The following is a 13730-nucleotide window of genomic DNA, read 5'->3' on the forward strand; positions in this document are numbered from 1 at the left end:
TTTCTTTGTTAGACTGGGATCAGCCAACCTGTTATGTTAAGCTGCTGCCAAGTTATGTTGCAACATTTCCCAAATGTCGTCAATAGCCGCAGTTTCCATGCAGCTGTAAAGGGTGATACGGTCAAAATTTGGTCAAGGGAAAACGAGTGTAAATCGGTGAAATCGTTTATTTAAAAAATCAAATTAAATTTCTTTTTCAAGTTCAATTAGTATAAAATTCAGGAAAAATATTCAGTTGGGCTTTCGCTTTTCCAAATACAAATTGCCGGGCCTCACGCTTGACACCTGTCATCAGATTTTGTACAGCCACCTTGTCCACCTTCTTCGCCGCAGAAAGCCAGTTTGCCTTGAACTGCTGCTCGTCCTTAGCAGTTTTTTTTTTGGTCTTCTTTAGGTTCCGCTTGACAATAGCCCAGTATTTCTCAATTGGGCAGAGTTCTGGCGTGTTGGGAGGGTTCTTGTCCTTGGGAACCATCTGCACGTTGTTGGCGGCGTACCACTCCATGGCCTTTTTATCGTAATGGCAAGATGCCAAATCCGGCCAAAACAGTACGGAACAACCGTGTTTCCTCAGGAAAGGCAGCAGACGTTTATTCAAACACTCTTTCACGTAAATTTCTTGGTTGACAGTCCCGGAAGCTATGAAAATGCTCCTTTTCAAGCCACAGGTACAGATGGCTTGCCAAACCAGATATTTCTTTGCGAACTTTGACAGTTTTATGTGCTTGAAAATATCTGCTACATTTCCCCTTCCTTTTGCCGTATAAAACTCCTGTCCCGGAAGCTGCTTGTAGTCGGCTTTGACGTAGGTTTCGTCGTCCATTACCACGCAGTCAAACTTCGTCGTCATCGTCGTGTACAGCCTCCGGGATCGCGCTTTTGCCGTCGTATTTTGTTTATCATCGCGATTTGGAGTCACTACCTTCTTGTAAGTCGATAGTCCGGCTCGTTTTTTGGCTCGATGCACGGTTGTAGGTCATACACCCATCTTATTCGCGGCATCTCGGAGAGAGAGGTTAGGGTTTCGCTTGAAACTACCGGCAACTCTCTTTGTCGTCCCAGCGGCTTCCGGTTTTCGATTTCCCCCCGATCCAGACTTCCTGGCTGTCGACAAACGTTCCCCAAACACTTTAATTATATTTGTAACGGTTGATTTGGCAACTTTTAGCGATTTTGCCAGCTTTGCGTGCGAGTAGCTCGGATTTTCGCGATGCGCGAGCAAAATTTTGATACGCTGCTCTTCTTGCTTGGACAAAATCAAAATAGGAGCAACATTCTACACACACACACCTTCAAAATGAGGGGTGTTCAGGTTTTTTAAATGCAAAATTGAAAGAAATACGTCAAGTTTATATTGACCAAATTTTGACCGTATCACTCTTTACACGAAACCAAAATTTAAAAGAGAATTGTGTCTTAAAATTATCCTTACTTGTATTCTCCGCTTCTTTGGCTCGGAATCAATACCAAATTTTTTAAAGTAAATACAAAATCTTTGGAACCGGGCATGCTTTTTTTCAGTGTAGTTTGATTTATGAAGCCTCTTGCAGGAGCAAATTTCATCCCATCTAGTTGAAATTTTGTACGCGATGTAACAATACTTTAAGAAAACATAAAATGAGAACTTTCGAACACAAAAAAAATACTTGTTTCCTCTCCAACGAAATGTCAAACAAATAGCATTTGTGAAATGTTAATTATGTTAATTCAGTCTTAAAATTTGTAACCATGTCTTTGGTTTCCTTCTTGTACTCAATAATTATACCCCAACCATCAATGATCTAAAGTATCAATTCTAATAAAACTCTCGGTCAAAATTTTATGAAACATTAAAAAAATTCATTTGATTTGAAAAACGATTCATTTGAATTTAAAAAGGATTCATTTGATTTGTAAAAGGTTTCATTTGATTTGAAAAGGGTTTCATTTGAAATGTAAAAGGTTTCATTTGAAGTGAAAATACTATACATTCTAACCATCATACAAAAATTATTCCATATCGGTTCAACCCATATACACCGACCTCCAGATTTAATTTTTCGATATTTCAAAGACGAAAATGTTGGCAGTTACAACAATTTAAAGTCGAAAATGTTTTATTCAATGTCAAACAAATCGTAAAAGCGTACAGTCGTTTTTATCAAATGTTGTACACTCAAAAAAAGTGAACTCTCTATTTCACTAAAACCAATTTAACTTTATTGTAGTTCATGGAATTATTATGCTTGGAGAAAGTTTCCTTTACTCTAATATTTTTTGCGTACGTTAGTTAAATGAACTAAAACCGAGGAAAAAAATATACACAAATGAAGCATAAAGATTAACTAAATTCGTGTCTTCCACAAAATAGTTCAGTATTTTTTTAAATTTGCAAATTTTACTACAAATGCGTTCATCATGAACTTCGTATGCCACTAAAGACATTCTTGCAATTTTGAACTCAAATTTTTTCCTTCAAACTACAATTTTTTTTTAACAAGTGAAAAAACTTGAGTTATTTTGTTTTCTATCCGCTCTTTTTTAATTATGTCTAATAAATTTTCTTGTATTTGTCGAAAAATATTTACTTATTTGAATGACATCAGCGTGATATCTGCGTTTGTAATACTGTTTAGTTAAAATTTTCTAAAAATATTCAAAATTTTCTAAAATTTACCGAAAGTTATCTTTCTGGTGGGTTCACTGTGTTTTCAGTGTATAACTCGACTTTCTAATTCCTATCGCGAATTCCCTACTTTGATCTGTAATATGCCAAACGCAAATTTCGTTCTAGCACCTCATGATGTATGTATGAGCAATCTAAAATCGATCGTAAATAGATCTAGCTATGTAAAGGGTGATTTGTTAAGAGCTTGATAACTTTTTTTAAAAAAAAAACGCATAAAATTTGCAAAATCTCATCGGTTCTTTATTTGAAACGTTAGATTGGTCCATGACATTTACTTTTTGAAGATAATTTCATTTAAATGTTGACCGCGGCTGCGTCTTAGGTGGTCCATTCGGAAAGTCCAATTTTGGGCAACTTTTTCGAGCATTTCGGCCGGAATAGCCCGAATTTCTTCGGAAATGTTGTCTTCCAAAGCTGGAATAGTTGCTGGCTTATTTCTGTAGACTTTAGACTTGACGTAGCCCCACAAAAAATAGTCTAAAGGCGTCAAATCGCATGATCTTGGTGGCCAACTTACCGGTCCATTTCTTGAGATGAATTGTTCTCCGAAGTTTTCCCTCAAAATGGCCATAGAATCGCGAGCTGTGTGGCATGTAGCGCCATCTTGTTGAAACCACATGTCAACCAAGTTCAGTTCTTCCATTTTTGGCAACAAAAAGTTTGTTAGCATCGAACGATAGCGATCGCCATTCACCGTAACGTTGCGTCCAACAGCATCTTTGAAAAAATACGGTCCAATGATTCCACCAGCGTACAAACCACACCAAACAGTGCAGTTCTTGAACGGCTTCTGGTTGCTCTTCACTCCAAATGCGGCAATTTTGCTTATTTACGTAGCCATTCAACCAGAAATGAGCCTCATCGCTGAACAAAATTTGTCGATAAAAAAGCGGATTTTCTGCCAACTTTTCTAGGGCCCATTCACTGAAAATTCGACGTTGTGGCTCGTTAGTAAGTCTATTCATGATGAAATGTCAAAACATACTGAGCATCTTTCTCTTTGACACCATGTCTGAAATCCCACGTGATCTGTCAAATACTAATGCATGAAAATCCTAACCTCAAAAGAATCACCCTTTACAATACTGCAGTGTTTGTATGAATTTCATTGCAAAACTAACGCATGTTTGCAAACCTCAAGCTAGGGATGACATACAAAGGAAAGTTTTTAGCCAATTTTAAAATTAAATAATCCTATCTTAATTAAAGAAAAATCCAACTATAATTATAATCGATAAATTCGCCGCGACCTCGGTGGCACACCTTCATCCGATGGTCCAAATTTTCGATGACGCTGAGGCGCAAAAGAGCCATTGTTTCGTTAGCTGTGTGGCAAGTGGCACCGTCCCGCAGAAACCACATATCGTCAACATCCATTTCTTCCAATTCGGCCATAAAAAGTTCGTTATCATCTCACGATAGCGAACACCATTCACAGTAACTGCCTGACCGGCCTCATTTTGGAAAAAAATACGGCCCGATGATGCCGCTAGCCCATAAACCGCACCAAACAGTCACTCTTTGTGGGTGCATTGGTTTTTCGACAATCACTCTTGGGTTCTCATTCGCCCAAATGCGGCAATTCTGTTTATTGACGAATCCACTGAGGTGAAATTGTGCCTCATCACTGAAGATGATTTTCTTCGAAAATTTACCATCCACTGTTGCCATTTCTTGGAACCATTTAACACGTTGTTGGATTGTGTATCTCTCCATGGTTCAAATTGAGTAAGTCTGAAATAGAGAAATGTCAAATAAAATTCGGAAAAAAACTTGGCGTTTAGGTGTGGTTCACATTCAACATCGGCCCTTACAATTTAGCCACCCTTTATATGAAAACCACCATGTTCTTTTTAAGGCATGACAAAATCTAAATGAAAAAGTACATTTGCATTGACTGAATAAAACAACTGAAGGTTAAAATAAAGTAGCCGCTTAAATTTCAACGCGAAACTGAATTAATCTTAAGGAATAATGTATTGAAACATTTAGACAATCAAATAAATGTATTCCAATCGAAATTCCTACCGAAGAAACATCACTTGCTTATATGTATTGTCATCCCTATCCTTGAAATATTCTTCGTAGAAAACTACAATCATTCATGAAGTTTTGAACAGAGGCAAACAAAAACAAAAATCATGAATGAAAAACGGCGGATTGAAGCTAAAGCTGGCTTTCAAACAAATTCTCTTACTATATACGGGGTCATTGATGTGGGATAATTGCATGTATGCAGTATGGAAAATAGAAAGGATGCAGAAGCACATTTGCTCTTTACTTCTCCCACTGCAAAGCCAATGACAATAAATCGTTCAAAATATGGCATGATGGCCATATGGAAAGAGACTGACATTGGGACACGATTCCCGCACTGCAGGGCACGTGCAACAATACAAATGTAATCCCTTTGAATGGAATTTTTATTACATTTGACAGCTACGGAAAGAAGTTCATGTGGAAAATTTTTAAACCAAAATGAATTTCCGACATAAAACACGACATGTGAATTGTGAAGACTATCACAGTCCAAGAATTTGGGAAAGTGTTAACGTGAGATTTAAGGGAATGTGAATGAAAAGCTCATCTCTGCCCAGATTTTCAATCAAGAATACATACGTAGCTCGAATAGCAACTGTTGGATACTTGTAGTATGGCCAGTTTGTTAACTATCTGAAAATATTGAATGTGACATTTGCATGGATATATGCTGATGGAGAAATGATCTTTAGAATAAAGAACAATGATTGTTGGAATAAATGGAATGTACTTTTCTGAAAAGGATTTGCTTTTCGTTTGGTCGTAGAATATTTGAAGAACAGGAAAAATTTAATGAAGCAAAGTGTTATTCAAGGATTTCGCTATAAGATGGAATTCACTTTTAAATTTAGGAGAACAATTCGTATTTTATTCGATCTTTGATTTTTTCATAAAATTTTTTAATTTTATTGTTCAAAAGCAAAACATGTATAACATCAAATTTGAAAATCATTTTAGATTTGTTCGAATTGGCTACCATTGCTACGAATTATGGCCCTCAAATGGCCGAGAAAGTAGTGCTAACCTTACTTTCCACAATACCCCCCCCCCCCCCCCCCCCCCCCCGGCGCAAAAGTCCAACGGATTGAGATACAAAATGTTTGTCTGCCTAGTGCTTCAGTACTGTCTAGGACATTTTCCATATAATATTTGTCATTTATTTTGACCTAGGAAATCGGTGCCGATTTAGATACAACTTCAATTTATATACATCGCTCGATTTTCCCAAATTGGCCAATATTATATTCTTATTAATTAACCAATCTTACTCAAATTTAAAATTTTGATGTATTACAAATTTGATGTATCACAAATTTGGATTTAGTACCCACACTAATTGTGCGATTTCCTCTTTTTAATAATGGACTCAATATAAGTGGCATACTAAGTCTGATTCAATCACGAAATTAATTGATCCAATTATTTTTTTATTGAAATGACTTCAATAACAAAAATTATAGTATCAATTAAAAAATTATTTGTTCCAATTAAAAAATTAATTGATTCTATTATTTTTTGTGATTGATTTTTGTTCCAATGAAAATATTTGTTGAATCAATTAAATTTTTAATTGAATATTTTTTAAAACTCAATTTAGATTTTAATTGGAAAATTGTTCATGAAATTTTTTTTCTGTGTAGGTGCAGAATCAACTATAGCTCCTATTTATCAGACATTTCTGTTCAGATTGCGATAAAACCCCAGAAACATGTACCCCTTAATGTTCTTAAATATGGAAATGCGGTTTATTTCCCAACCCTATACCATTGATACCCCACAAAAAATTTTTACTAATTAAGTAGGGGTGGTTTAGGATGATATAGTTGGCCCAGTTCGACTTTCTACTTTACTTCCTTGTTTAATTAAAAAAATAATTGAACAGTTAAATGTTTAATTGAATCAATTAAAAAATAACTTGAAATTTGCTAATGGAAGTAATTAATTTTTTAATCGAGTTTTTTTATGCCCAAGTAAAACTGCGATTGATGCTATGATTTTCGCAATTGAAGATATTTCAATTAAATTCGTGATTGAATCAATTAATTTCGTGATTGAATAAGATTTTTTTTTTGTGTATCGGAGAAAGCCAAACTCAGTTAATAGCCACTTTCTTGCAAGCAACGCAACTCCTTGGTTCTTTCCAGTCTAGCCTTTTTTTTGTACATCGGAGCCACCGTAGTGCAATGATCAGCATGCCCGCCTTGCATACACAAGGTCGAGGGTTCGAATCCTGCTTCGACCAAACACCAAAAAGTTTTTCAGCGGTGGATTATCCCACCTCAGTAATGCTGGTGCACATAAAAAAATAACTGCAAATAAATATTAACAACTTTATTTGTATGTAGAATCTGCTTATGCTCAACAAATTTGTCTATTGAACATGAGGCATTTGTTGTTGAAATGTGTTTGTAGATGCTTCACAGAGGAAATAATAGAAATATTCTGAATTTTCAACAAATTGCTTTGTTGCGAAAATAGTTGACTGCTATCGATATGAAAACAAAAATACAAGACTGGTTACGCACACATCGCTGAGAATATGTACGAAAGCTATATTTATATATTTTATATATTATTTGTATATTTTTCAATATGGTAGTTTCTTAAATGTGTTTTTGTATGAGATAAATAATAAAACCATATTAATATCGGGATTAGAGTTATTACAATTCTAATTAACTAGAATATATAGCACTGGGAATAAAGTTGTCAAAATGCTTGCTAGACCCGGGACTACTCAAATTTAAAATTGTCAAACATTTACAAAACTGAGTATAGGATTTTCGACACAAAAATGTTACATGTTCCCCGTCCAAAAATAACATTTTGGTCATATTCCTTCTCTGTGTGTACTTAACAAAATATCTCCAAAATTGTTCCGGCAATTTTGCAATTTTGGTGCAATTCATAGCAAAATTCTGTCAATTTTAATTTCATTTTAATTTTTTATCAACACAAATAAATTTGTTACAGGTCATTGATAAACTCCAACAAACCACAAACAAATTTTTTCGTTCAAATTCAAAAATATTTGTTGAGGATTAAACGTAACGTTCAACAACAAATATTTTGTACTGTTGGATGCTCAACAAATTACTTACAAATTATGTTATTGAGAACACAAATTATTTGTTGCCTTCTGATGGTGACGATTGCTAACAACTTTTTTGTAATAATGGTTATTAAAAGTACAAATTAGTTTGTTGCAGGAAAATTAACAAATTTTGTTATTGGTTTTCCAACAAAAGTTATTGGTTCTCAAACTTATTTTTATCTGTATGGTTTCATCTGTATGGTTTCACTGCATTGTAGAAAGCCGTTCGGACTCGGCTACACACAAAAAATTATGACCAACATTTTTTCAATTAAACACTTAATTGAATTTGGAAACGGATTCAATTAATATGTTAATTGATTCAATTAATTATTTAATCAAATCCGAATAAAAACCAATTAAAAAAATGATTGATATTTGTTACGTTTCCAATTAAAATATTAATTGATTCAATCAATTTGTTAATCAATTCGGAAATAATTTTCAATTACAAACGTGATTGACAATTTTTCCGTTTCCAATTACACATGTGATTGATCCAATCACCTTTGTGATTGAAATTGAATAATTTTGAGCAATGGAAATAGCGAAAAGAGAACAAGAGAATGGGTATTTATTCAACAAGGTATGATGGAGAGATCAGTCTGTTGAAGTAACTCATAACGAACGGTTGGGTTTTTGTTTTTCGCGTAAATTGAAAAACATGATTGGCGACATTCTGTCTGCTGCATTCAAAATGTGTGCATAAATATTTTGAACGCAACAACAAATCATAGCAAAGGGTTGAAATAAATAAAGTGTGCAACAACAAATGGCCACGTGGTAAAGGTTTGAAAAAAATATATGAGAGGACGCATTTGAAATTACCTGTGTTTGTGTTTTGTGGTATTGTAAAAATGGAAAACAATCTACGTTTATTAAAGGTAAGAAATTATGAAATGTGAATACCGTTTTCCATTGAAGCCTGTTTACATTAAACGGCTTCAATGGAATATATATATATTTTTTTTTTTCATTTCTTTTAGTGACCAATTTTGTTTCGTGAAATTGACCAATCAATCCCATCAACTCCACCATTTTATCAAATATATAAGAATATGTTTGCAATAAAAAAGTGGGTACCGTATTGATCTTTTAAAATTATAAATTTTTTTCACTCCTAGTTTTCTTAAAACCAAGAGCGGTATGGGTTTGTTGGAAGATTCACCTTGAAGTTGCGAAGTGGCGTTGGCATTAAATTGCATTTTTGTTTTACCTGCCTTTTTCAGTTTGAACCCAAGTAGAGATCAGTATATCTGATATATAAACTAATGAGCTGAATTATGTAATGGTAAAAAAGTTCTTTCTTTTGGATTTAAAAATATGAAAAATATCCGAAAGTAATAAAAATATGTATTTTCCATTTAGATTTTTTTCTATTTCCAGAATTTGCAAAGTATCATCAATATAATACCAAATATTACATTGCTTTCCCATTATTTTTGTCTTTGATTGGTTCAAGTTTTAATACACGATTTCAATGTGTGGAAATTTTGGAAAGGAATTGTATTAAAATTAAATTACCGAGCTCCTTAATAAACCTTTTTATGCTAAAAGACTACAACTGCAAAAGAAGATTATAAATCTGGAACCTGGAACTAAGAATTGAACTTGATATTCTATGCAGGTAAGTTTTAGCAAAATTAACTTTTATTGAACAAAATTAAGTTCGAATTATTCTGTTTACTTTCAGAAAAACTAATTTAGCTTACAGTCTGCTGATTTATTGGAAATCTAGGCGCATCTACATATTAGAAGGAACATGCTAACATGGTTATTATTATAAGGAAGCTAATGATTTATATAATTTATTTTTTCACCCTATAGTTGTTATTGATAGTAATTGTATTTGTAAGTTATGTTAGAACAAAACACAAATGAAAAGAACCAAATTTATTTGTCTTTTGCATAATTAAAACAATAATAAAATATTAAATATTATAAGAAACACATATTTTCTTTTATTTCAAATAAAACTAAATACGATTTTGGGTTCGCAATATATAAATTTTTTGATCGAAATTTATAACCAATTTCAATTAATTATTTAATTGAATGAATCAAATAGTTGATTGATTTTTGTCGCGAAATTTATTAAAATTTTAATTGACTCAATTAAAACTGTGATTGAATTTTATGTTAAAAATCAATCACGTTTTTAATTGATTCAATCACACAATTAATTGATTCCGTGACAAAAGTCAATTAAATTTTTAATTGAAAATCGTGTTGGTTTTCAATCAAAATGGGTGATTGATACTATCATTTTCGTGATTGAAGACATGAATCCGCGATTTTCGTGATTGAAATCAAAAACATTTTTTTTTTTTGTGTATAAAAAAGGAGGTCCCTTGTCATTGAGCCTAACATGGAATCGGACAGCACTCAGTGATAAGAGAGAAGTTCACCAATATGGTATCACAACGGACTGAATAGTCTAAGTGAGCCTGATACATCGGGCTGCCACCTAACCTAACCTAACCTAACCTAACCTCTTTCGCTTTTTGGAACTTAATGGCTTTAGTCCAAGCACAATTTGCAATATGACTTGCATCCGTTCTCGTGATAGGTTCAGTTCACAAAAATCTTTTCTACCACTGCGGAGTGGATTTCAATCAAATTTGGTGTTCACTTTTCAAATCATTCCTGGTGTTGTTACCATTGTTTGTGTCCACTTTTTGGATGCAATGCAACACTGTCAGTATCACGGTAACGATAAATGGTATGAGAAACAGAAGATTTATTAACATTTAAATGATGGAGGGCTATAACGATAGCGATTTTCCATCCAAATCGTAGCATCAAGCTTGAATTCCATCACGAAAACCTTTATTTCTGCACTGAAGCAAATATTTACCTTATATGATAGATTATGCAACTTAAATTTTAGGTTCTGCAATTTACACAATATGAATATTATGACTATGACAACGACTATTAGACCCATTTCGCGGATACACCACAAGCAACCTAATATTCTGCGAACGCAATAAAACATCAGCGATTTGAACCAAATTAGTAGCGGTGGCCTTTGTAGGTATTGTTGTCTTAGATAAAAAAAAAACCAGAGCCAATTTTGAAGAAGATAGTTCAGATATTGCGAGTTGTACTTTAAAGTAATAAATACATAGACAGACGGACAGAGCTAAATAGACAGCAGATGTACAGAGCTAAAATAACTACAAATTCCGATATTTCAGTGGCTAATTTCCATTTTTTCTTTCTTTTCTTTTAGGTACAAAATTGAAGTGGCTGGCAAAAGTCTACCGTCACTGACAAATCTGGACAAAGGACGTTATGGTGTGATTGTATTTGAAAATCTCGATAAATATCTACACATGGATAAATGGAATCGAGAACTTTTGGACAAATACTGTCGTGAATATTCAGTGGGGATAGTGGGATTTGTCAGCCCCAGCGAGGAAACTTTGGTGGCCGCTCAACTGAAGGGTTTTCCCCTTTTTGTACATACAAATCTTAGGCTTAGAGATGCTAGTTTGAATCCCGCCTCTCCAGTTTTACGGCTAACACGTGCTGGCGAAACATCTTGGGGTGCCTTACCTGGGGATGATTGGACGGTGTTCCAACATAATCATTCCTCGTACGAACCCATCGAATGGGCTCAACGTAATAGTCAAGACTATCCGTCGGATGCTGGTGGTCAAGTGCATTTGCCGCTCACCACAGTGCTGCAAGATCATGGCCAATATGATGGCATCAAACGCATATTCTTTGGCAGTAACTTGAAATTTTGGCTTCATCGCCTACTCTTCTTGGATGCCTTGTCGTACTTAAGCCACGGTCAGCTAAGCTTGAATTTGGAACGCATGATTCTGGTGGATATCGATGATATTTTCGTCGGCGAAAAGGGAACTCGCCTGAGGCCCGATGATGTGCGAGCTCTAATAGCCACTCAGAAAATTATTGCCGCTATGGTTCCCGGTTTCCGTTTCAATTTGGGCTTCTCAGGGAAATACTTTCACCATGGCACAAGGGAGGAGAATCTGGGCGACGACTACCTATTACAGAATGTGCCAGAGTTTACATGGTTCTCGCATATGTGGAAACATCAACAACCTCACTTGTATGATAATCTGACTTTGCTCATGTCCGAAATGCAGCTCAATCATGCCTTTGCTGAGGAACACAGTATACCTACCGATTCGGGTTACTCCATTTCGCCACATCATTCAGGAGTTTATCCAGCCCATGAGATCCTCTATGAGGCTTGGAAGAAAGTTTGGAATATTAAGGTGACATCAACAGAAGAATACCCACACTTGAGACCAGCTCGTCTGAGAAGGGGGTTCATTCATCGCAATATTATGGTCCTGCCTCGACAAACTTGTGGTCTCTTCACCCACACCATGTACATTGACCGTTACCCCGGAGGCCGTGATAAACTCGACGAGTCCATACAGGGAGGTGAACTCTTCCAGACCATTGTCTATAATCCCATAAATATTTTCATGACGCACATGTCCAACTATGGTTCCGATCGCTTAGCTTTATACACTTTCCAGTCTGTCATTAAATTCTTGCAATGCTGGACTAATCTCAAGTTGGCCTCAGCTCCTCCCATTCAATTGGCAGAAATGTATTTCCGCCTGCATCCGGAAGAAGTAGACCCTGTATGGGGTAATCCATGCGATGATCCACGTCATCGAAAAATATGGTCCAAGACCAAAAGCTGTGATTCCCTACCCAAATTCCTGGTGATAGGTCCACAAAAAACCGGAACAACTGCCTTGTACACATTTCTGTCCATGCACTCGAGTATAGCGAGTAATATACCCAGCCCTGATACTTACGAAGAGATTCAATTCTTCAATGGCAACAATTACTATAGAGGTTTGGATTGGTACATGGATTTCTTTCCGTCCGCGGAATCGAATACGAGCACCTCTGCCCCTCCATCACGTTACATGTTCGAGAAGAGTGCAACATATTTTGATGGGGAAATGGTGCCCAAGCGTGCACATGCTTTACTGCCACATTCGAAAATTGTAACGATACTGATATCACCAGCTAAGAGGGCCTATTCGTGGTATCAACATCAGAAAGCCCATGGCGATGCCATTGCAAACAATTACAGTTTTTATCAGGTAAATGATCTAGTTCGATTTAGTTAAGTCCATTATCTTAGTGCCATGCCTACTTTGCATAGTGACGTTGTTGGATGATGCCATAGACACTGATCGTAGACTCTTGTACAAAGTGGCGTCGCACACTTGGTGGGTGGCTTGATGTTCTGACTCTGTTATAAGAAGAAACTGACAAGTCTTTCAAAATTTAATTGAATTCTTCGATTTTTAAATGTAATCTAGGTCGGAATGGGTGAAACTTTCTAAACTTAGAAGATTTTTAAACTGCCACAAAAATCAGTCCATGAGTTGTGTTGAGCTCTTCTCAGCTCTAGCTTAAATCAGTTTTATTGTTGGTTTAGCAGCTTGGAGAAGCTGAAGTGATAAGTTCTTGTCTTTATTATGTAGGGATGATCGTGCAAACAATGGTCGTTTAAAATCTGATAGCAATAGGGTATAAAAATCATTAAATTGACTCTGAAGCCCTCATTCACTTCGGTAGCTACCTATACGAGCAAAATTTTCGCATCAGGCACTCGGGAAAAATCCAAGAGTTATTGTCGGCAAGTCTCTCCAGGTCAATCGAGCTTACATTTTAGAAAGTGAGTTTGGATCAAAAATTACAGTGGATGGTTTACGAGAGACGATTAATTATCTTGTGATTATACTCTGCGCATCGTCTTCCTTCGAGACCACGTGAAATATAATGTACATGCCAATCAGCGTTGCCAGAATTGTTTCACAAAAAACCGCTAGATTTGTCCAAAAAACTAGCCAAAAAAAGCTAAAAAATTTAAAAAAATAGCTAGAAAAAAAGCTAAATTTTTTTTGGGTACTCGATACA

The 13730-nt window shown here is 35.4% G+C and overlaps 1 protein-coding gene across 2 annotated transcripts in view; it reads left to right on the forward strand.

The window, feature by feature from the left end:
* The window catches only part of sfl (N-deacetylase and N-sulfotransferase sfl), a 554720-nt gene that overhangs the window by 480302 nt on the left and 60688 nt on the right, over positions 1-13730 (forward strand). For both annotated transcript variants that reach the window (XM_075305924.1, XM_075305925.1), the window contains exon 5: positions 11038-12907. In XM_075305924.1, the coding sequence (XP_075162039.1) occupies positions 11038-12907 (1870 nt within the window). The remainder of the gene's footprint in view (positions 1-11037; positions 12908-13730) is intronic.

Source organism: Haematobia irritans, chromosome 4 (assembly GCF_050003625.1).
Source record: "Haematobia irritans isolate KBUSLIRL chromosome 4, ASM5000362v1, whole genome shotgun sequence".
Classification (NCBI taxonomy): domain Eukaryota; kingdom Metazoa; phylum Arthropoda; class Insecta; order Diptera; family Muscidae; genus Haematobia; species Haematobia irritans.